Raw genomic sequence first — 23339 nt, forward strand, 5'->3', positions numbered from 1 at the left:
CTGTTAGAGGGAACACGCGAGCGCGTCGCTAATGTTAAGCCATGGAGGGATGAAAGCGTAGGAGAGGTCACCACGGACGTGTTGGAGAAAGTGTGGCGCAAGTCACGTGCTGTTTTTCGCAAATGATCGCTGGGATTAGTACCCCAAGCGTCTACGTTACCGTAGCAACCGCGCTCCTGAGGCTCTCGCTGCTGCTCTAGGCTTCTGAAGAGTGAGCTAAGTTTCACGGCCCGCGTCTTTATCGCAGCACATTCTGTTGGCGAGACAAGCTAACTTTGAGTGTGGTGTGTAAGCTTGCTTGAAAGTTGTGTTTGAAGATGAGTGTGAGTAACAGGAGCACTCAAGTAATCACGGCGCGAGTATTCGTCTTCTTCAACGTGCCACGGAAAAGCACAGGAGCGCGTCTGCTTCACTAAAACTGTTACATACGTTTGGTAAAGTTTGTTCTGACGCGCGTCGGCGGCACACGCGCGCCGGCGGCTCGTATAGCGATTGCAAATTCAAAGCTCGCGCCTATCTGCTCCGGCGAGCTGAGTGGAGGCGCAAGAGGAGACACACTCGTCATCTGTACTTGTCGTTTGCAAGAAGCGCATGCGCCCCGGTTCCCGTGAAAAATTATTTTTCTGTGCAGAATAAAGCTGCAATAAGTAGTAGCGCTTGTTGCCGCAGTATCTCTTGTTTGTCTGGGTGAGTGTGGTTCCGCGGGTATTTTCTAAGAAGGCTTCAAATGACAATTTCGACCAACAACGAGTCATGCGAATCGGGTCAACTCAAGCACAGCGCAGGTAGGGTGGCTAGACCCTACCTAGCCACTCTAGCCACCCTAGCGCAGGCACGGCGATGACAACCTGTTTAATGGCGGTGCCAGTACGATCGCAGGTCCCCTAATCGGAAAGGGAGATGGCGCACCAATATGGCTACACTTCCGGCTTCAAAAATGCGACGTCAGGGCCTCTCCTATTTTATTTCTTTCCTCCGTTTATTAGGCCATCGCCTCCTACATTTTTTGGAAAAAAATAGAGAAGGCGGTGGTTCGGCTCATGGAGGAAGGAAAAAAAACAACAAGGAGGGAACGTCACGTGATCCCGCTAGCCTCGTCAAGCCATCCTCCTCTGAAGCACGAGACGTTCATTTGAGGGATCGCCAGCCGTGTGTGAGCAGGCGCGAGTAAGAGCGGACGTGAGAGAGAAAATCTGGGGGCTTTTGCTCATTGAATACATAACTCTGCCTAGGCACTACAGAGGAGGTTTCTTAAGGAGGCCCGTGTTCTATGCGTTTGTCCCCTAGACATGCCGGCATTGAGGAGTGCGGTCGAGTTTGTTAGGCTCGGCCGCTGGCTGCCCGCGCGGTGAGGCAGTAGGCGCGGGCAGCGCCTACTGCCTGTGATCGCTGTGTCTGAAGGGGCAAGGTTCTGACTGGTGTTGTATAAGTGGCGAGTCACTTTGTTCGTCGCGGCGATAGATTGGATTTTTTACAAGCACTGCTCCAGGAGGGCACATGTAACCGGCAAACGGAGGCCGCTGGAGAGAACCTGAGGTTATAATAAAGCAGGCGGCGCAGGATCTCCGCACCCAAGGGGTAGCGGGGGGATCAAAGCTGGAAGCAGGGTGGCCCGTGGGTTGGAGCCGCGGAGGCCGAAGCGTGCCAAGGGGTGTTCGCATAAAGAATTGGCTGTCCGCTACGCGGACAGCCGATCCTATACACCTCTGGCACGCGCAGGCCTCGGCGAGCCCCAACCCACGGACGAAGTCCGGGTTCTAGCTTTTGTGTCCCTGTTGCCGCTTTGGTGTCCTGGAGGCGCCGCCAATAATGCGAAATAATGACACATTGTTACAATTAGTAACAAACACGATTGAATAAATATAATTACGTCCAACTTGTGACGCTAAGTTCAGCACTACCGCGCCCGCGACTTCTGCAATGCCACTCAGAACTTTGCCTCTGAAGGTACGTCGGACAGACTTTCTCGCGCCTGCGGCGCTGATGCTGAGTCAGTCATCGTCACCGGCGATTTTTCAGCCACTTGCGTTCAACCGCGGTTGCTACGGCGCTCTGCCTTCTAGATTTTCAATATATGCGGCCCGGGCTCTACTACGGTCGCTACTGCTCCCACAGAAACATATGTGATGTTACTTACAAGGTACATCGCCGTAAGGTGCGGGACAGATATGATCCGCCCTTGACACAATCGCCGCATGTGCGAGACAGTCCGTCCGACAAATCGGGCGTCATGCCCGCTGCTTCACCTATTTTACTATGCCGGCAGCCAGCGTCCGAGCGTAAACAAACGCGACCCCACTCCGCAATGCCGGCACGCCTAGAGGTAAACGCCTACAACATGCGCTAATAAACCTCCCCCGTAGTGTCTAGGTAGAGTCAAAGAAGCAAAAGCCCCCAGATTTCCTCTCTCGCGCCCGCTCTTACTCGTGCCTGCGCACAAACGGTTGGCGATCACACAAATGAACGTCTCGTGGAAATGTGGGGAATTTCGCTCCTTGAATATACGACTCTGCCTAGGCACTACGGAGGAGTTTCTTGGCGCGCGTTGTATGCGCTTGTCCCTAGGTGTGCCGGCAGAAGTTGCGGGGCGCGGTAGTGCTGAACTTAGCATCGCAAGTTGGCGGCTCGACGCAATTATATTTATTCAATCATGTTTTTACTAATTACAACAACGTGACATTATTTCGCATTATTGGCGGCGCCTCCAGGACACCAAAGCGGCAACGGGGACATCAAAGCTAGAAACCGGACTGGTCCGTGGGTTGGGGCTCGCAGGGGACTGCGCGTGCTAGGAGAGTATAAGATCGGCTGTCCGCTATCGCGGACAGCCAATTTTTTATGGTAACACACCCTGGCACGCTTCGGCCTCCGCGGCCCCAACCCACGTACCGCCCTGCTCCAAGCTTGGATCCCCCCGCTAGCGCTTGGGTGCCCCGGAGATCCTGCGCCGCCTGCTTTAATATAACCTCAGGTGCTCTCTTGAGGCCTCCGTTTGGCGGTTACATCTGCCCTGCTGGAGCAGTGCTTGTAAAAAAATGCAATCTATCGTCGCGACTAAAGAAGCGACCCGGGACTTATACAACACCAGTCAGAACCTCGCACCTTCAGACAGAGCGATCACCGAACGATGCGTCCGTGCCCACCGCCTCACCGCGCAGGCAGCCAGCGGTAGAGCGTAAACAAACTGGACCGCACTCAGCAATGCCGGCATACCTAGGGGACAAACGCATACAACACGCGTCAAGAAACCTACGTTGTCCTAGGCAGACTCACATATTCAAGGAGCAAAAACTCCCAGATTTTCTCTCTCGTACCCGCTGTTACTCGCGCCTGCGCAGAAACGTCGAGGACCGTCAAAAGCGCCACGCGCCGCTGTACCTACTAGCAATTGTAAAACTGCGTGCGGGCCCTTGTGCGCGAAGCCTTTTGGGTAGGAGTACGCCCATATTGTTGCCGGACCGTTTGTGATTGTTTGGCACGTGGTAGCGATTAATGGCACCTGCCGTCAAAGGCATGGAGGCACATAGGAAATATAACACGTGAGTTTCTGCTACCGCGGGTGTCGTTCTTCGCTTCAAATGCGTTGCCTTGAAACGTGGAGAAAGACTGGGGAGCCAGACCCATGACAACATAATTTTCAAAGCATCACTTGCGCTTACCACCGAGGTTAGTCAGCGCTCTCACCTCGAAGGCCGTCCAGAGTATGCCCGAGCGTAGTGTATATAGTTCCGTCAAATCAGCTGTTGTGTACCTTAAACTCCGGTGCGTATTTCCTTGCTAATTTTTGTTTTGCTGTCTTGCACCTATATAGGATGGGACGAGATGTATCGCGGTATAGTTATTTGTCGCGTGTTTTCTTAGGAAAAGTTTCTTCTGTGCGTCTTTTGTTGTGAAAGAAATAAATAGCATTAGCCTGCACTCTAAACGCCGAAGTCGTCGCCTTTCCTTGAGATTTACGTGCACTATTTTGTAAGATTGCGTGGTGCGACGTCGTTACGCTGTTGAGACGCGCGTATTGAGTCACACACAGAGCGATGTGCCACAAGCAATGCTAGATCAAATGCACAAAGTAAAGCATCTTATCATATGTGGCAGAAAAATATGTCCGGCGTTTAGAAATCGCCCCAAAGCTCCTTTTATATCAGTATGCCCCATTCATACGGCTTTAAGGAGAGACCGACCTCCTCATAAACGTTACCTTCAGCGTTCTCGATGCCGTCGTCACAATTTCTCAATATTCCACACCACTAGGTCACGCAACCGACCCAAAACCATGTGCCTCCATCGAATGCTACGGCCCGTCCGCGGGAGCAAAGACGAAAGAGCGTGCCGTGAGCAGCCGGCGCGCGAGGAGATTGTCGCTATTTCCAAATTATCAAGGGGTTTTGCATGAGCCTATACCCATTTCCATACCTGGCAGTCAACGCTGTGGAAGCTACTCAAGAAGTTCGGTCAAGAAAAGTTATCACTGCGCGCGTATCGTCTACGCTTCGCTGGGCATTCCGTTCATTTTTCGCTGCGCGCCAACAGCGTTCGCTCGCGCGAGTGAGTATGCACGTGAGACTCCTCGCGACGGGCCGCAAATAAAAAAAACCGGAAAGAACAACAAAAATAAAAATGATATATAACAAGGCATTAGAGCCGTATACAACAGTGTGTTTGTTTCTAAGGATTAAAACTAGTTTCATTCAATACTGAGCCTACATGAAGAACAGTTGCGCACAATTGCGGTGAAAAAACATCGAACTATAACCAAGTGCGAGCGAAGCCACTGCAAGAAGTCTCTCAAGCCTCCACAGCGTTGACTGCTATGTATGGAACAGAGCATAGGTTCATGCGTAGAGTTTCATAGAATGTAATCATCGTATGAAACTAAATTAGAGGTGCCTCTGTGCCAAGTTGTCGTCAGTCAGCGACGCGCGTGGCCTCCCCGAGCGGTCAGTGTCATCAAGTTTTCACGGCCTTTTGCGAACTCGCACCACCACTACCTCACGCTTCTCGAAGCGAGGCACCTTTCCCCATACATGGGCGGCATTCCTCTTGTTGGATCTGGAGGACAATCCCAATTGCTGTTCCCCAGATTTTGGACCTTGCCGTTGAGTGCGGGAGTTGGCCGAAGTTGAAGAGGACTTTGAGATGAAAATTGGAGGTTTATTTACATTATTTACAGTGAGAGTACAAAGAAATTAACAGTCATAAAGTCATTACGGGCCGGCAGCAACTCGGACGCTGCGGCCCGTGGCAAGAAGCTCGAAAGAGATGAATGAAGGAATGCTCTCTTGCTGCTCCCGGTCTCTGGCTTTTAAGCCCTCCGGTGTCTTGAAGTCACGTCACGTTCGGCCAATCGGCGAGCCCGCTCAGGTGACGCCATTTTCGGCCAATCGGCGAGTCCGCTTAGGTGTCGTCATTTTCGGCCAATGGTAGGCGCCCGTGCGATTGTGTCGCACCCGGCGCAGAGGGTCGCTCCTTGGGCTCCAATTGTCCGAGGGCTTACTTCTCTCTGTGGTATTGCCTTGCTGGCTTGCAAGCGCCGTCAAAATAGGCGGAAAGGGGCGACGTTTCAGTGCTGCAAAGCAGCTTTGCTCGGGACCTGCGTTACCTGGAACCGTGCCAGGCTCCCGCTACACTTTCGGGAACAGTCAAGCAGTGAATAGCTCCACCTGCGGCGCACGAGGTGGGGGACGCCAACTTGTTTGCACGTGCCGCGCCTCGGGAACGGGGTAGATGTGCTTCTGCGCTCCTTAATTAGCTGTGGCGCGATTCGATGTGATCTGGTGAACTCGAAGGAGGCTCAGGAAAAGGTCCCGTACCTAACACTGTGGATTTTGACGGGCGTTCGTCCCTTGCTCCATAGAAAACGAATCACACTTCGTTGCTCGTACACCGCGAACGTTCACCGCTGGCAATGGATATGTTGACTTCCCATTTACAGCCGTAATTTGGCTAAGAAAAAAAAAAAGGGAGACGAAGACATTTCGATTCGCCCTCTAATTCAAGGTATGGTACGGAACGTGTGTGCTATTTCTGAAAAACACCGTGCAGGTTTGTTCATGCCGACAGCTGACGCAGCGCGTGCAGACCGACGCAAAGCCGCATTAAAGCACCGCCACGTTAAAACGACAATACGGAAGTGGTGCCCCAGCGTAATCAACCCTTCAGTCGCGACGTCCCTGCAGCACGGGGGGGGGGGGGGGGGGGGGGCGATGCGTGACGGAAGCCCGCGGGTGTCCAGCGGGGACTGGCCCGTCGCGCACGGGACAGCTCTTTCTCCTAAGGCATAAAAGGTTTCATCGATCTCACCCACCATGCGATGAGCCGTGTGAGCGAATGACAGTGCTATCGTTTTCGCAGGCTACGAACAAAGGCGCACCACAACGCCTCGAGTAAAGACGTCTCGCTGTGTACTACTTAGATAAACGCAGTTGTTGCATGCAAGGTAACAGTTCACACCACATCATCACTGTCGTATACAGTCGAAATCGCCGCCAAACGACGTCAATATATATGTCTGCACTCTTAACATGCGACTGTGCTTTCTTCTCTATTTCTGGATTCCGGCGAGCTTATTAAGTTGCATGTATTATGTCCTTGTGCCTGATGAACTCTTTCTACATTCGCCTCCTAGAGTCAAAGTGCACGTGTATACACTGAGGCATTAATTGTTGAACACCGCGAATTCGTCATGATCGTACTAAGTACAAACCAGTACTTACGCTGCTTCTCGTAGGGCACCGTTATGGGGCTTACTGCAAGAATTGGCAGCAGAAAAAGTAACAACTTCTCAGTACACCGTGACCTCCGTAAACACGTCCAAAATTTGAGGCAGCCACTTACCCACGGAGCTTTCCTCTGTGTACTCTGCGGGAGGGAAAAAAATATTTTTTTGCACTGTTTACACTAATGACACGCTCAACTAGCCTGGAACCCCACGAAACTTAAGGGCAAACTGAATGCACGCTTACTAGCGCGCGCTCGCACTCCTGGCCGCTCCTGGTTAGACGGCTTGGTACACTAATTGATAGCGCTTCAAAGGTGCGCAAGCTTGGATGGGGCTGCTATCCGTTGGTCAAACTGGTGAAGGACCAAGTCAATCCGCACCGCGTAACACGGTCAGATGAGCATATCAGCGCGAGCACGCACTCAAGCCCTGTCGTGCACAAAGCAAACGCTGCGCATGCGCACTACAGTTGCATGTAGCTGCGGTCTGCTGCGTAGCGTAGATACCGCGGCCGCCGCGGGGTGTCGCGACGAGTCGACTGGCTTAAATACTGGCTAAGCGCACTGCGGCTCGCTGAGGACCACCGCGTTTGGCGCGTCGTAGGCACCAAAATCGGAAGCACTGGCGTCTACGGTAACAGTCAAAATCAAATTTGGACTGCGCGCCACGGTGACTTTCAGTAGCCGGGAGCGATGTGGGCACGCCCCGCTCCGCCGTGGCCTTCGCAGCGCAAGGTATTGAAGAAGGAGCGGAAGCACAGCGAAGGACGTGTTTGATTGCCAATAACTCCATTTCTGCTGAACGCATTTAAGTACTTTTCGCGGCGAAGCATTTCTGAAATAGCCTATTTTACTTTCAAATGCCTGCACTTCAATAAGAAGTGGTACAATAAGAATCCCCTTTAACAGTGAAAAGGCGGTGAAATGGTCACCACACCGCAACAAAGTAAAACAGAACAGGGAGGACGCAGGCAACACGGAAAAGAGGACAGGGAGTCCGCTGTCCTATTGTCTTTCCCTTAAACACTGGAAAGGCACAAAATGTCAAAATTCCAACTAGCGCAGGTCTCTGTCACTACGTGCCATTCAGATACCCTCCATGCCATTGAACATGCTTATCAGAGTTGCCAACCGTACATATTTGGCCTGTACATCAAGTGTTTTTCTTATGCTGTTAGAACGTGGACTTCCGGAGACGTCCGGGGATGTCTAGTCGTTTTGCGATGAACTTAATTTTCGGTGCTTGACGTTTTACGCACAGAATGATGGTTCAGTTTTCATCACGCCCTCGGAAAACAGCGCGACGCACAAGAGCTCTTTGGTTCTGTGGTCGTCTCGCTGTTGGTTCCTGCATATGACATGTTACCGTGTTGTGTATTTATGCAAAACTATCGGCTCTGATATCGGGCAGAGAGCGCGGCTAAATCAGACAAAAGAACAAGAATCTAGCCGCCGTTTAGTAACACGAAATGCCAATATCAAGCGTCTAGGATTGTATTGCCGCATACGTCCGCTCGATAACGGGCACTGCTACTCTTCGCGATGAGGTATGAGACCGGATTATAATTGGTGTTCCATCTCGCTAAAAAGTGCGAAACCAGACCCCTTATCTAATACCCCTATCAAGGGGTCTTTAAGGTAATAAAATGAAATGAAAATGAAAAACGAGACAAAAAGAGGAAATGCGAGACTCAAACAAGCGCTGACCGCGAACTTATATCCGAGAGTGAGGGTTTTTTCCACGTAGTCCGGTAGAGGGAGACACAGACGTCGGTGTATATAGAGGGCGTTTACGCGAATGCGACAAGTGGCCAGGGACCTATAGGGTAGCCTCTATAGGTGGTGGTCAAGGCAACTCCATCCGGTTCCGCCAGTGTGAGTGGCGCATTTGTATCGCATTTCTAGCACATCGGATCTATATGAAAACGGCGATAATGCGCAAGTAAGGCGAATCGCATCGCCTCGCGCGGTGTATGTTAAACCACCGCCGTATCGTAATGAGGGAGAGAGACGAAAAGTGAGACGGCTGCCGCCATGAACTCTCCTCCGGTTGCCGGCGGAACGCAGATCGCCGGTTTCGTGCCGGAAAGAGGTTCCGGCTGGTTTCGGACGAAGGGGAATGCCTCGCAGGTAAACGCTGTAGCATTAGCGGGATGCTTTAAGAAATGCGACACGCTAGTGTCACAGTCGTGTAAACGCGCCACGTTTTATTGAGGGCGCCGCCATTTTGCAATCAGAACGCCGTCTATCGTCTGAGCCGTGATGGTATGTGGGATCGCGCTGGAGGGCGCACGGTGAACGTGCTGTTGACGACGAGTGACAAGTTTTCGCGTTTTCCTGAGAGGTGTCGACATGCAAACTTTCGGGATTGGGAAACTTCTTAGCCCGTCGTTACTAGGCTTCGATATAGCCGCAACATCGAACGGGTGCCGCAACTCGGCCCGGGATCGATATAGGAGGCGAGTCAAGTCTGAACATTGTCGATGCTAACACACGTTCAGCATGTTATTATTGTATCTAGCCCTGAACTATAATTAAGGCACCACTCAGGTGACAACAATCAGAGGTGTCTCCGTGTGCTATCCGGTGTGCCTCACCAGCCTACATCCCCGTCCAGGTAACTGCAAAGCTCCGAGGTATTCCGAGGAAACACGTTTTGCTAGCTTTCGTGCTCCTCACAGTTTCGTGGTACGATTTTCTAAGCATTGTTTACCTGGCACCCGGGCATCAAGCTTTACAAAGTACTGCAAAATAACTCGACCGGAAGGACCGTTACCCAGATAGCCAGATACATCCATTAGATGTGCATGACATGGTACAGCTTCGACATTCAGTACATCGATTAGATATCCAAATTTATCCAGAAAACGTATTTATGTACTATTGATCATCGCAAATGCATCCAGAACATGTTAGTGGAATGTTGTGGGGATGTCAGGGCTGGATATATATGTAATATCTAATTGACGTCCACAATATCCTGTAGATATATTTATATTACACCTAATAGATACCCACAACATCTAATAGATATTTATTACATCTAATAGATATCCGCAACATCTAATAGATATCCACATTGACATCCACTGGATGTGCTTTGTACTACTTTTGGCTGTTTCTTATATTCGTCATGCATGTATGCACTGGGCCTCTTCAATTTGTTGTCCCAGACTGCTTGAGACGCTATTACAGCCAGTGAGCATTTGCGTACGCAGCTTCTCGGACAGTCCTGGATTGTTTGGGATCAAAGAATTACCACTATTACTGAGCCAAGAAAAACTCAAGTTGTCACCACCAGCATCTTTATTGTGAAACCACTTATTGGTATCCACCGTTTGACAAGTACGTAATGATGTACATAATATGTGCAGTGAAATACAATGACAAACTGCAGACATTACAGGCAAAAACATTGCTGCATTTCATGAAAAATTACCGTATTTACTCGATTCTAAGCACCCCCTTTTTTTCACCATCGCGATGCCCAAAGTGAGGGAGGGTGCTTAGATTCGAAAAATCTAGAATGACACTCCCCCCTACCTCCTTTCGCTGCGACATCACGACGAGATGGGTGCGAGAAATAGCATTTTATTTTGCAAACATTCGAAAGAAAAATCGGTGCAGACAGTGAACCCACCGCTTGTGTAGGGTGCTCAGTCACAATCACTGCCACTCGAGTTCGTCGCACCGTTTTAACCGCTGCTCTCGGTATCCCACAGCAGGTCGTCTTCCATTCCGTCGAAGTTGTTTGTGATCGAGCACTTAAATTATTTGACCGCGACGTCCACTTGGCCCCCCAGAGTGAGCAAGCGCGTTTGGCGGCCTTGGCTACGCGCTCTTCCTAACAAATAGCGGGGTGCTTAGATTCGCATGCAAACTTTTTTCCTACCTTTCTCGCGAAAATAGAAGGGGGGTGCTTAGAATCGCGAAAATACGGTACCTCTGTCTCATGAAAATAAAGTGGACACTAAAAATACAACATAATGCCATCTCTTGGTTTCTGAAAGGCACAATGAGCACTTAAAGCACAAACCAATACAAAAATATCGCATACGCATAACAGCTAAGCATAAACATACTAAAGGATAAATAAGATGAGCAAAACGAGAACAAGGTAAAAGCGGGAGCCAACGTTTCGACAAGCGGACTTGTCGTAAAGATTGAGTCTTAAGAGGAAGCTTCAGCTCGGGTGCTCCTATCTAAATACATGTAAAAGGAGAATTCGTTTTTCTCGGCAACCACTGCACTAAATTTGACGGGGTTTGCTGCATTTAAAAGAAAAGCTTAAAATCTAGTGACTGTTGGTTTCGAATTTTCGATTTAAGTCGTCAACATTTCATAAAAATTTTGGAAAAATCGCAAATTTTCAGAAAACGAAACTATCAAGTTTACAACTCCGTAACACTGCAAGAAAAAATTATATCGCAATTCTGTGAATTGTACCTGATAGCACATCTAAAGCGGACAAAATTGATATGTTACACATGAACCTCAAAAAATGGAGTAATGTGTAATGACAACTTTTGCAGAACCTTCGTAAACAACGTAACAAATTCATGTAAGATGTAAACTGACATATCAAATTTGTCCGCTTTGAATGGTCTAATGGATGCCGTTTACAGAATCGCGATATCTGTTCTTGATGCAGAGCTATTAGCTTGTAAACTTCGTGCTTCTATTTTTTTCAAACGTCTGAATTTTTGAAAATCCTTTTAACAAAATTCAAGCCCTAAATCAAAATTCCGCTTCAAACAGTCACTAGAATTTAACTTTCTCTCTCAAATGCAACAAATTTCATTAAAATCGGTCCAGGGGTTATCTCAGAAAAACGTTTTTGCGTTTTTACATGTGTTTGAATAGGCCGCGTCGGAGTTGGGCCCGAGCTAAAGCTTCCTCTTAAAGGTTCTTTAAAACTTAATCTTTACGACAAGTCCACTCGTCGAAACGTTGGCACCCGCTTTTACGTTGTTCTCGTGTTGCTCATCGTATTGAATTTCTATCTCCTGCCTTCCCCGTGTTTTCCGTAAGGGATAACTAGAATGAGACTGTAAAAGCAACGCTTGGAAAGGAACAATTCTCGCGTAAAAAAAAAAAAAAAAAAAAAAAAAAAAACACGAGACACGTTCGTTTTAGGTGAGCAACGGTGCACTGTTAGCTGCACTCTCTCCAGTAAAATAAAACACAAAGGGCAGATTATGAGACTTAATTATCATGAACAAAAACAAAAGCAGAATTCACATATGGACAAGGCACTATTTGACTAGCCTTGTATTCACCAAAAAAAGAAGAAAGAAAGAATAGAAATAACGTAGTGAAACATAAAGGAGAGCAACAGCTGAAGGGCCAAAACAGCAATATCTCATAGGAAAAACAGTCTGAAAACCACCAATAAGTTAGTACTATGATAAATTGTGTAAGAGAAGCAGGCAACCCCCCTGCAGCAGAAGGGTGCCAAATTAGCTTCTCCATAAAGGAGAAAAATTCGGAACAGAGCTGCTGCATAAAAAAAATAGTTTTAACATATTGTTCTAACTCTTAGAAACGAAAACTCTTGCAAATGGCACAAAGCTGTTATAATTAGGAAGTATAATAATTTTTGCCTCATTTTCCTTGAATAAGTAGGCATGCAGTGCAAGTACAACAATGGTATGCTGTATAAATTATTCGGCTGGAATAACTATACCATATTTCCATGCGAGTGAGACTACAGCCAATTCGTGCCCAGATTCATGGATCATAAGGAATGTCAATGTAATTGTAGTTACTGGTTACCTGTTACCACAGCACACTTGGTATGTATTAGTCAATTATGTGCAGTTGCACTAGGCCACACCATGCTGCTGAGAGTGTCGAGCCACTCCTAGCAGTATGAAATCAGCCCTTTCCTTTTAAACCGGCTCAATGTTTTCCATACACTCAGCCTGACATCAGATAACGGGATTCTACATTTGTCACATTTTTGAAAACACACAGCACTCCTTATAATGCAATCAGGCACCACGAAAGGCCAAAGCGTTGATTCAAGTAATGCTGGCTATGCGCAGCTACATCTCCGTAGCGTTATCTGGCTGGTGTTCATACACTCAGCACATAGCACATAGCAGCAGTGGTTAATTGCAGTGGCACCCGTAGCAGTACTACCAAGGAAACATGTTGCAGTGAGGGCTCATCTTAAAGTTGCCACTTCAAAGGGAAATTTTTGTTGTGTGTGCTGAAGACAGTGAGGTTTTGCCTTGTCGTCATTACTGTGATTACATGGTAAACTGCTACCTGTTTCAAAAGAGGAAGAAAGCTTGTCAGCACTGGCAGATGGGACGATGCTATGTGGGGATGGAGGGTGAATCGTACTTGGGAGATCACTCTCTTGCTGGCTGGCTTGAGCATCCTAAGCATGAAAAAGAGGACAAGATCTTTACAATTACGCAAACACATTGCGTATTACTTGCTCCGCATTCAGAAATGAGCCCTTACTTGAAGCCCATGCTTGACTTTGTCACTATAACGACAGGCGTGAACATGCACAAGACACTTATTGTCTTTCCTTGCGCGCGTATGCGTCTGGCTTTATCTTAACCAAATCAAGCATGGACTTCAACTTAAGGCACATTTCTGAATGCGGGGGTAAGACATACAAAGTAACTTAAGGCTACTAAAGTAGCTGGTTTTCAGCTTCTCTAAATTCAGTGACTAGGCTAAAATTCCGGAGTAAAAATCCACAGCTATAGCAACACCTTTATCATGGAAGCAGGTCTAAGACATCTGGTTAAATAGTAGCACTGACAATGAAATTTGTCCTTGCAAGTAGTAGAGCACAGCGAATCTTTATATTATGTTCAAAAGGATTGACTGTTCAAGAACACGTGAAAATACATGGCTTGTGCCTACAAATGATACAAGCAAGTAATACTGCACGCTATACGCAGGAACTGTGTAAATGTGCAGAGGAGCAACAAAGCGCGCAAAAGATCACTTAGCTCTACAGACAGCCCTTATTGCAAGAGACTGCCACCGGCAGACAGAACAAAAGCAATGCACCTCACATCTTCAAGCACCACTATCAAAAACGTGTGCCAGAACCACTGAAACCATTGTGACGTTGTGCACAAAACTTGCGGAGCGCGAGAAGCACAGTACAAGAAAGACCAAGACGAGTATGACAAGCTGAACTGAAACACGGGACAAAGGGAGACAGACAAAAACGTCGCTTGTCCATTACCATTTGATTCGGGCTGCAGTTCAGCTGTTCAAGCTCGTCCTAGCCATGCACCAATTGGCTCAGTTTAGTATTATACTGACAAAAAACACCGCCGACATGTTTGAAGGCGGTGTCGAAACCGTTGTGCATTTGCGTTGTGCACTAAATCTTCGCGCCCAGGCTAAGCTCTCATTACCGGCATACCAGAGAAGAAAGTACAAAAACTAACTGCCGACCTACCTTGAAAAGCATGTGCCTGCTGACGACCGGACACCACTGCAGGCATGGTGAGAATAATAAATGGAGCGTCACAGCATCAGCACCGCAACATTGAAGTGATTAGTTGTGAGAAAGGTAAAGTTGGAGCCATATCTTGCTGTCTTCTGCAGCCGTTGTTGAGGGAGCGCAGCATAGTGGAGCAGCGCCAGCACCGGAACACAAGCTCGCACATGCCAAGCACATGCCCCCATACGCTTGCTTGCTGCGCCATTGCAATGGCTGCGCTTATGGTGGTATATGGTATAGGTATAGGTATATGGTATAGCCAGTGAGAGTAATCGATAACTGGACAATAAGGCCAGGTAAAGTTGGTTTAAATCATTCAACTTTTTAACGTTTTTGAACATTATTTTACATTTAGTACCGACATTTATGGCGTGCTCCCGGCTCCTTGCGTTCGACGCACATGGCCTCTGAGACTAAGTGGCAAATATTGGATGCCACGCAGTAACTTGCACACGTGAGGTTTGTCGCCGTTTTAAGACGTTTGGTGGTACTTAACAAAAGTAGAGTCCTTTCACATAATTTAAGGGGGTGACTTCAGAACCCCCTTCATGCCGACTTAAATCGCTTGAGTGAGTCTCACAGAACGGTTTACCATGTAGAAGACGCCACGTCATAGTAAATAGACAGCGCGAGCGCGAAACAACCACAAGAAACTGCCGCCGGGCGTATATCTGGCAAACAGCACGGAGCGCTCGCCCAAGCCAGCATGTAGGCGGCCAATAGATGGCGTCACAGCCTACGCAATATGGCGGCGCCCATGAAAAAAAGCTCCGGTTTTTCCCTTCTTTGTTATAGGCGTAATACGGCGGAGCTGAAGCAAGACCTGCATCCACAAATGTTCCGACATGTGGTCGATGGGTGCAGTGTGTTCACCGCACATGACATCCACCGGACATGACCTGTACTTCCAGAGGCAGTTGCTTAGCACGAATGCAGTATGAAGGCACGCGTACGCAGTACGAGGTTTACGATAAAGGATAAAAAAAGGGGCCAAGCAACTGCCTCCGGGAGTCGTAGTCATGTTCGGTGGCTTCAGCCCATCCAATAAATGAGGCTGCATGAAACAGGGTCTGCAAAATCTTGAGTTCCGAGTGACTGAGACGAGGACGTCTGTGCCGCAAGTTCCTACAGGTACAGCGAGAACCAACAAGCTTCAGTGCCAAGTAGAAAAAATTGGCAGTGGCTTAGCTCGGTCATGCCAGGGTATACGTAGCGAAAGCTAAGGCATAGCATGGTTAGCCTACCCGCCGTGGTTGCTCAGTGGCTATGGTGTTAGGCTGCTGAGCACGAGGTCGCGGGATCGAATCCCGGCCACGGCGGCCGCATTTCGATGGGGGCGAAATGCGAAAACACCCGTGTACTACGTTAAAGAACCCCAGGTGGTCGAAATTTCCGGAGTCCTCCACTACGGCGTGCCTCATAATCAGAAAGTGGTTTTGGCACGTAAAACCCCATAATTTTTTTTTAATGGTTAGCCTTGGTTAATCTTGATTGCAAGTCCAGGTTAGTCTGGTTGTCTAGCTATGTTGCGGCGTTTAGCCAGTCGTTCGGTGCGCTGTTCGTCTGTTTTCTGGGCTATTCGTTTCTTCTTCTTCTCGTTCCGATGTCGATTCCAGGCCTCCTCCTGCTTATCAGAACTGTCGCCGTCCATACTGCCGCCTCAGCTGTGGTTGCGGCGCACAAGATCTCTCCTTTTCAATCCTCCGACATGTTATCAGGCATGCGTCGCAGCTGGCGAAACGAGCGGAGGCGAGCGTAACGACGACGAACGCGGTGTGACGTCATACCAAACGGCGGGGACGGATAGGCGCGGCGCTGCGCAACGGCGGAACACCTGTGACTCGGTTCTACTAGTGGCGCATGCGCAGTAGTGATTAGGGAGCGAGAGAGAAATATCCGCGGCGAGGGCACGCCTTATGACGTCATGTGCCTCCTTGGAGCACCGCCACGGCGAAATCGCAAGTTCGCGGCCAGTAAAGCTTTCGCTTTAAAAGGTAGCGTCAACATGGCGGAATTCATTTGTGGATGCAGACATTGCTTTAGCTCCGCCGCGATATGCCCGCAACAAGGAAGGACAACACCGGAGTTACCTGTCGGCACCGACGGCAGTGCCTCCCTATACCGCACCACGTGGGGAAAAAACCCCTGGCTTTCGGATTTAAGTTCGCCGTCAGCGAACGTTTTCATGTCCATTTTGTCTGTTTGCCTCATTGGTCCGGTTTCGAGCTGTTTAACAACGTCGGTCTCATCGCCACTACGGCCGACTTAGATTCCTTCAAATTCCTTCTTGATGATACACAATCATTATCACATATAGACCATCAAGCCTCATGTAATGGCCCGCGTCAGGACATTTGAGGTAATAAACAAATAAAAATAAGTAAGACGGAGTATCGCTGATTCATTCTTAGCTCGTTATGAAATTTTCGGCCTAATGCTCCGAGGGGGCACTCAACAGACTACAAGTCACAGTTACGGACAACACAAACATGACAAGTCTGCAAGCTTATGCCAGATGACCATCGTACTGTGAGATATCGAACACGTGCAGCTGACACCTGTGTTAACTGGACAGCAATATACCTTGAAGCATGGCAGTCGTGCCGAGGGTTAGTGGAATAATTTTTATATCGTCATGCTTCGCAGTGACGAAATCTCAATTGCAATACGCGTCACCGCTCACTGCTCGGCGGCAATCGAATTGTAGAAATGTGCCGCAGGCTGGCAAAATCCGCGAGCCGAAGTATGTATAGCGTGCTTTAATTCTTACCTGGTGCGGAAGTACCAAATTTCACGAGGGATCGCACAGCTGTAATGAACAAGACAAAAGGGTTGAAATCACTCGCCATGGCTGTCTCGATCATTTGAATGTTCTCTTACGTATGAGGCGTCGCTTGACGTCAGATCAGGGAGTCACAAAAAAGAAAAGAAACTTTTTTATATGTTCCAGCGTTTGAGAGCATTTAAACGGAGGCAACGTAGATGAACTTGTCCGCTCTACGTTATGGGATGCGAATAGAGTCCCAACTCTCGCTTTTGGGCGAAACTCAACTTACGTACTTAATTAATGTCAAGAGCGCAAAGAAGATACAACGACAAAAAGAGGACAGGACAATTTACGTGCATTCTTAAGCATTGGGTCGATTCTACAATAATCGTGTTAGAAAACGCCGTGTTACGAACAACGTATTCATCATGTGTCAGTAGAACAAACATCAGGGCGTTCGTCAACGACGTGCTTTAGCCGCTGCATAAGCAAAGCTTCGTGACGGCGTCACGCTTCAGCCACCTTCTCGTAGATGCAGATAAATTCGACGGGCTCTCGAGATCTCTACAATTACTGATAATATAAGGTCAGAGTTTTTTTTTACTGCTAACTGATGACATCCGTATAGGTAATAATGCCAATGCATCATTTTAGAAATGCTATCTTAGGCCATAATACGGCATAACTACTGTCCGTACATGTCACCAATGATCGCGTAGGCAAAGGAAAATAAGCAAATAATGCATGGATGTTTGAAACTTGCTGTTAAACATGTGACATGATACGCCCAGAAAAAATCAGCTTACCGGTAAAATACTGCGGTGAATTGTTGAACAGTTGGTAGAAAAACATATCACTTTCGCTTCAAGGGCGAAGCAATGAATGCGATAGCAGCGCATCGGAATATTACGCCAAGTGTAAGACTCGTGGTTGCAGCAGCAGTATGAATTGAAGTAAGCTAAGTAAAAACGAGCTCTTGTGCTACAGGTCCTTTTTGAATCCTGCTATCGGACAATTTTATTTATGTTTATTAATTAAAGCCATCATCTTCATTAGAAACGTTACCACCACTTTTCCGTATCGGGTATATTTCAAATCTCTTTCCTGGGCCGGTCCCCGAGGTAGTGCACAGCTGCGCCAATAAAATTACATCATTTTCAGGTTTGCGCTCTATTATTGTTTTCAAGTTTTAATATTTAACTCTGATAACATTGAAGAATAAAGGCGTATGCTGTCGGTGTATTGTGCCATGAATTTGTTTGTGGACTGCCATTCTCAAAATTTTGAGGAATAATTTTGTAAAGAATGTAAGATCTGTTGTGAACAACTTGAGTGATGGAATGGTGTGGCGATATAACCCGTATATATATCGCATGTCATATAGCGTGGCATATAGCATACATATACCTAAATATATATGAAACCTCGTGGCGACGCCGACGACAAATTATCGCTTGGGGTGTCCGCTATCGCCATAAAAAAATTGCCAATATCCCATATATAGCGTTGCGCTTCAACTTCTCGGATGGTGTTCCAACTATATAAATTGCGCGACATGTTGGCAACACGCAAGGCTGAGCAGAAGGAACCACGCGTCTCGCTGGCGAGATGACCACAGCCGGTGGCGTTGCATCTTGATGGCACACGAGACCGGCGGGGAAATATTAGGCGACGTCAGCATGGCGTTTATACTGCTCGTATAGCAGAGCGTATGCGCTCAGCAGGAACGCCAGCAAAGTACTCACCCGCCGAGGCTACTTAGTGGCTGTGGTGTTGAGCTGCTGAGCACGAGGTCGCGAGATCAAATCCCCCGGCCACGGCGGCCTCACTTAGATGAGGGCGCGAACACCCGCATGCTTAGATTTAGACGCATGGTAAAGAACCCCGGGTGCTCCAAATTATTCCGGAGTTCCCACTACGGCGTGCCTCATAATCACGTCGTGGTTTCGGCACGTAAAACCCCATAATTTAATTTTTTTTCGTGAAGTACTTATGGTGTGCGTGCCCAAATGCCAGTAGCGGAAGGCAGAACGCCGAGGTGATTGAGAGAAGCATCCACTTGGCTCGGGTTTTGTTCAGCCGCTGTCAGTGGCTTCCTGGCCTTGCACGACGCCGGGATACCACAAGGTGGCAGAGGCGCTCAGTGCGGAGGGATTTTCCTAGGAAGGCCATCGGCAATTCGAGGTAAATATATTTTCTCTCTCTTTCTTCTCTCTCTCTCCTTTTTTATTTTTTATATTTATTTATTTATTTATTTATTTATTTATTTATTTATTTTTGCAGCCAATCAGACCCTCTCTCCGTGAGCCACGCATGCGCCGTTAGCGGGGCAGCGTGATAACGGCAGCTTGAATGTGCCTCGAGCGCGATGCAGATATTCAAGGTGGTCAAGAAAGAGAGAGAGAACAACCTAATTGAAAATGCCTGCAGAATCGGTTAGGCTCCCTCCACGCAGGGAGGACAAGCTTTTACCGCGACGCGGCCACTACGTCAGTCTCGTGCGTTGTGCTCCTCGAGGTCTTGGTCCCTCGCTACTTCCGCGGGTCCGAGAGGGCCGCCGCCCCCCTTTTGGGGGTGCTGCCCCCCTTCTCCTCGGTTTCGCGCGGTCAAGGTGGTCAACTCTAATAATTTATTCTCGCACTACCAGCTCTCGACTTCAGCCCGCTGCACATAGAACGATGACTTTCCTGGGATTCTTGTGCGTCCTCTGTGATTTAACTTAGCACCCGGAAGATGAGCAAATTTCTGCTACGCTCGTGGTTTTCGAGTGCCGTTAAGCGGAGCGTGCGGAAGGGGTGCTGAGCAGACGGCACACACACACACACACCAGCACCCCTTCCGCACGCTCCGCTTAACGGCACTCGAAAACCACGAGCGTAGCAGTGCGTGTGTGTGCGTGTGTGTGTGTGTGTGTGTGTGAGTGTGAGTGTGAGTGTGTGTGAGTGTGAGTGTGTGTGTGAGTGTGTGTGTGTGTGTGTGTGTGTGTGTGTGTGTGTGTGTGTGTGTGTGTGTGTGTGGCGACCACAGACTTTTCGCCGTTCTTCCTCTTCTTGTATGGCCACGAACCTTCGACTACACTCGACATCATTCTTCCGTGCAGACCCTACTCATCCGAATGTACGCCTATCTCTGATGCCGCCCGCCGCGCCAAGGAATGCCGTCAGCTCGTCCGTTCCTTTACAACCGTCGATCAATGGCAACAAAAATCCCGCACACACATGCACACACGCACACACGCCCGCACACACATGCACACACATACACTCATACACCCTCGAACAAGCAGTAAACAAGGACGTCATACTAGATGAACTACAACCGATTGCGATTGAACGCATTCACCGGCTAGGTAGACGCTCTCCCAATAAAACCAGACCAGTTATCTTCAATCTTGTAGATTTGCGACAGGAGGAAGCAATATTAAGAGTAGCAAATATCTTAAGGGCACCAATTACGCTATCCGTGAAGATCTTTGTCGCAAAACTCGCGAAATCAGGAAGAAGCTTTGGGACAGGGCGAAACCAAACCGAGATAAAAAGAAAAAGTAGCGCTGGCTTTAGATAAGCTGTTCGTAAATGACTGCTCGTTTGTTTGGGATGACGAGAAAGAAGGAAGGGAACAAACCAAAAAACTGCGGAATACCAAGTCGTACTTGGAAGCACCACACAGAACAAAAAATAACATTACTAAACGTGAACGCCAGCAGTGTCGTGAATAACGCGAAGCCCCTCGAAGACTTACTCTACGAAGCAGACATTGTGGCAATCACGGAAACCTTGCCCTCACCAGCTGTACTCGACCAGGCATTCGCCCTCCCTAACTACGCTTTCATCCGAAAAGACAGACCGTCTCGTGGCGGAGGCGTAGCATTGTTAATTCGACGCTCTGTTTCTTATATACTGCTGCCTCATGTCCCAGACGCAGAGGCGGTTTTCTGCAAAATAACGTGCAATGGTACAAGCATAGTGGCCCACTGCTTTTATCGTAGCCCATCCTCTCGTCCCGAATGCAGTTTCCACCCACAATTTTCTTCAGCAACGTGTCCGTAGCCCTGCAGTCATACTAATGGGTGATTTTAACCTCGCTGATATAAATTGGAGTAGCATGTCCTCCCCCCACCCACCTCGCAAGGTTCAGAGGCTTTATTCGATATAATGTTACATTTCAACCTCCATCAAGTTGTTTCATGCTGAACGCGTGTTCAAGGAACAGCCACAAGTATATTAGACCTAATACTGATTAGTAGTCACCTTAGCCTTAAGAACGCTCAAGTTGATGTTCTTGTTATTTTGGACCACAAGGTGCCCATCTGCCGGTTTGCACTTGATCACAGCCTACACTTTCAATCAATAGTAACCTATGTTCCGAACTTCAGTAAAGTAGGTGACCCCAGCGTACTTATTTAGCTCATGAATTTGACGAGTTCCTGGAATTGAACTGTGATCCTGCCACAACTGTAAATGACCTCTGGCTGCTAATGAAGCACCTTTATTACTGCATGAATAAGTTTATTCTACTACGGCTTACACGGCCCCAAAGAAATAATCCCTGCACAACAAGAGAAATTCTACACGCAAAGCGAAAAAAAGAAACGATTACGGAAAGCGATAAAGAAGAAGTGCAGCAGTGCGAGTTTATCGGAACTAAATACAGCCATATCAAACTTCAAGGCTAAAACAAAGCAAGCCAAAGAGCATTATTTCAAGGTAACGCTACCGTCATTCATTACTGGTAGCCCCCAGAGGTTCTGGGAGCATTTCCGTCCGAGGAAAACAGGCAGACTTGAACTAACATTAGAACAGAAAAGGGCAAATTCTAATATATACAACTTTTTCCATTTTGTCTTCACAAAAGATAACGGGAAAATCCCGCAGCTTATACCCCCCGATATTACGGGAATCAACCCAATAGATGTAAGTAAAGAAGGAATATTTACTCTTTTGCTCGAACTAGACTCAAAAAAATATTCGTGGCCAGACGACGTCCTCAATTCTTGTCTTAGTCGATATGCAGAATGGTGCAGCATAAAACCCTGGTTTCGTTTTCCGCAAATCTCTCGCCGTATCAAAACTTCCAGACGATTGTAAAAAAGGCTAAAATAACACCGATCCCCAAAGCAGGAAATAGCGATGACCCTTCAAACTTCAGACCAATAACGTTAACCAGCACGTCAGGCAATATTTTAGAACATATAACCTTAAAACACTTAATCGTTTTCTTGGAGACGAACGGCATTTTGTCATCTAGCCAGCATGGGTTCCGTGGCAGATTATCGACTATAACGCAACTAACAGAGGTTGTTCATGATTTAGCACTGTCTATTATTAACTGCGTGCAAAAATGTATACTACTACACTTTTCTAAGATTTCAAAATTTCAAGATTTTATTATTGAAGTGCATGTAACATATTGCATATGACATATAAATACAGGAGGAGGTCTCAAAGTCGCAAGACTGAGAGTGAGACCTCCTATAAAACGATGCATCGGACAACAACAGTTCAGTAAACAGTGGTAAACGCAGAAAATTTAGCTATAAAAATGTTCAGTTAAGCAAAAAAATAAAACATATATACATGAATGTAAAACACTTATTATGAACTTTAAGAAGTGTCTATGAGTTTAACAAGTGTGAGTGCAAAGTCTTTTTAGACTTTTCAAAGGATTTCTTCCTTATACCTACAGGCAAAGAATTTCAAGATGATACTGATGAGAAGTTAGCTGTAGACTTGCCATAGTTAGGCCTGGGTTTAGGTAAGAGAAAGTTATTTAATTTTGCAAAGCGAGTTTGTGATACATGAGGAAACTGATTAGTGTGTAGTAAAAAAATTGGGAGCATTACATTCACATATTTATATATAAGAATGGCGAGAAAGTATCTGTTTAGTTTTTGAACCGATAAAATTCCATGCGAGTGGAGTAAGGAGGATGCATTGGACATGTAGCTGCTGAAGGTTATTATTCTTATTGCTTGATTCTGGAGATGCTGAATGGTTGATGTCTTTGATTCTGTGTGTCACAACAAATTAATTACAAAGCTCCGAAATATTATTGGAGATGGCGTATTAACAAGTTGAATTGAAGACTTTTTAACCGACCGTTTCCACAATGTCTTGTTTGAGCAAGTACAGTGGGAAACCCTGCCTGTCACGTCCGGAGTACTACAAGGCTCTGTTCTGGGGTTTTTGTTATTTCTTATTTTATTAATGATATCACAAACAATATCTCTTGCAACATTAGGCTCTTCGCCAACGACTGCATTATTTACAAAAAAATTACCAGTCATTCAGATCACCTTGCACTAATTGATGATTCCTTAAACCATCTCTCGAACGGGTTCGACGCGTGGCAAATGTCGATTAACCCCCAAAA

General features: G+C 47.5%; 1 protein-coding gene and 1 long non-coding RNA gene across 4 annotated transcripts in view; both read right to left on the minus strand.

The window, feature by feature from the left end:
* The window catches only part of LOC129386103 (uncharacterized), a 91161-nt gene that overhangs the window by 9302 nt on the left and 58520 nt on the right, over window positions 1-23339 (minus strand). The window contains exons 4-6 of one of the 3 annotated variants that reach the window (XM_055073363.1): window positions 16971-17009; window positions 6835-6858; window positions 6714-6746 (exon numbers count right to left, since the gene is read on the minus strand). In XM_055073363.1, coding sequence (XP_054929338.1) covers window positions 6714-6746; window positions 6835-6858; window positions 16971-17009 — 96 coding nt within the window. The remainder of the gene's footprint in view (window positions 1-6713; window positions 6747-6834; window positions 6859-16970; window positions 17010-23339) is intronic. The other 2 variants (XM_055073364.1, XM_055073365.1) reach the window with 2 other exon arrangements.
* Window positions 11679-14376, minus strand: LOC140217086 (uncharacterized). The gene is made up of 2 exons (XR_011893586.1): window positions 14156-14376; window positions 11679-13105 (listed from the first exon to the last, which is right to left on the minus strand). It is a non-coding gene; the product is annotated as an uncharacterized lncRNA (long non-coding RNA).

This window comes from Dermacentor andersoni, chromosome 4, assembly GCF_023375885.2.
Source record: "Dermacentor andersoni chromosome 4, qqDerAnde1_hic_scaffold, whole genome shotgun sequence".
Taxonomy (NCBI): Eukaryota; Metazoa; Arthropoda; class Arachnida; order Ixodida; family Ixodidae; genus Dermacentor; species Dermacentor andersoni.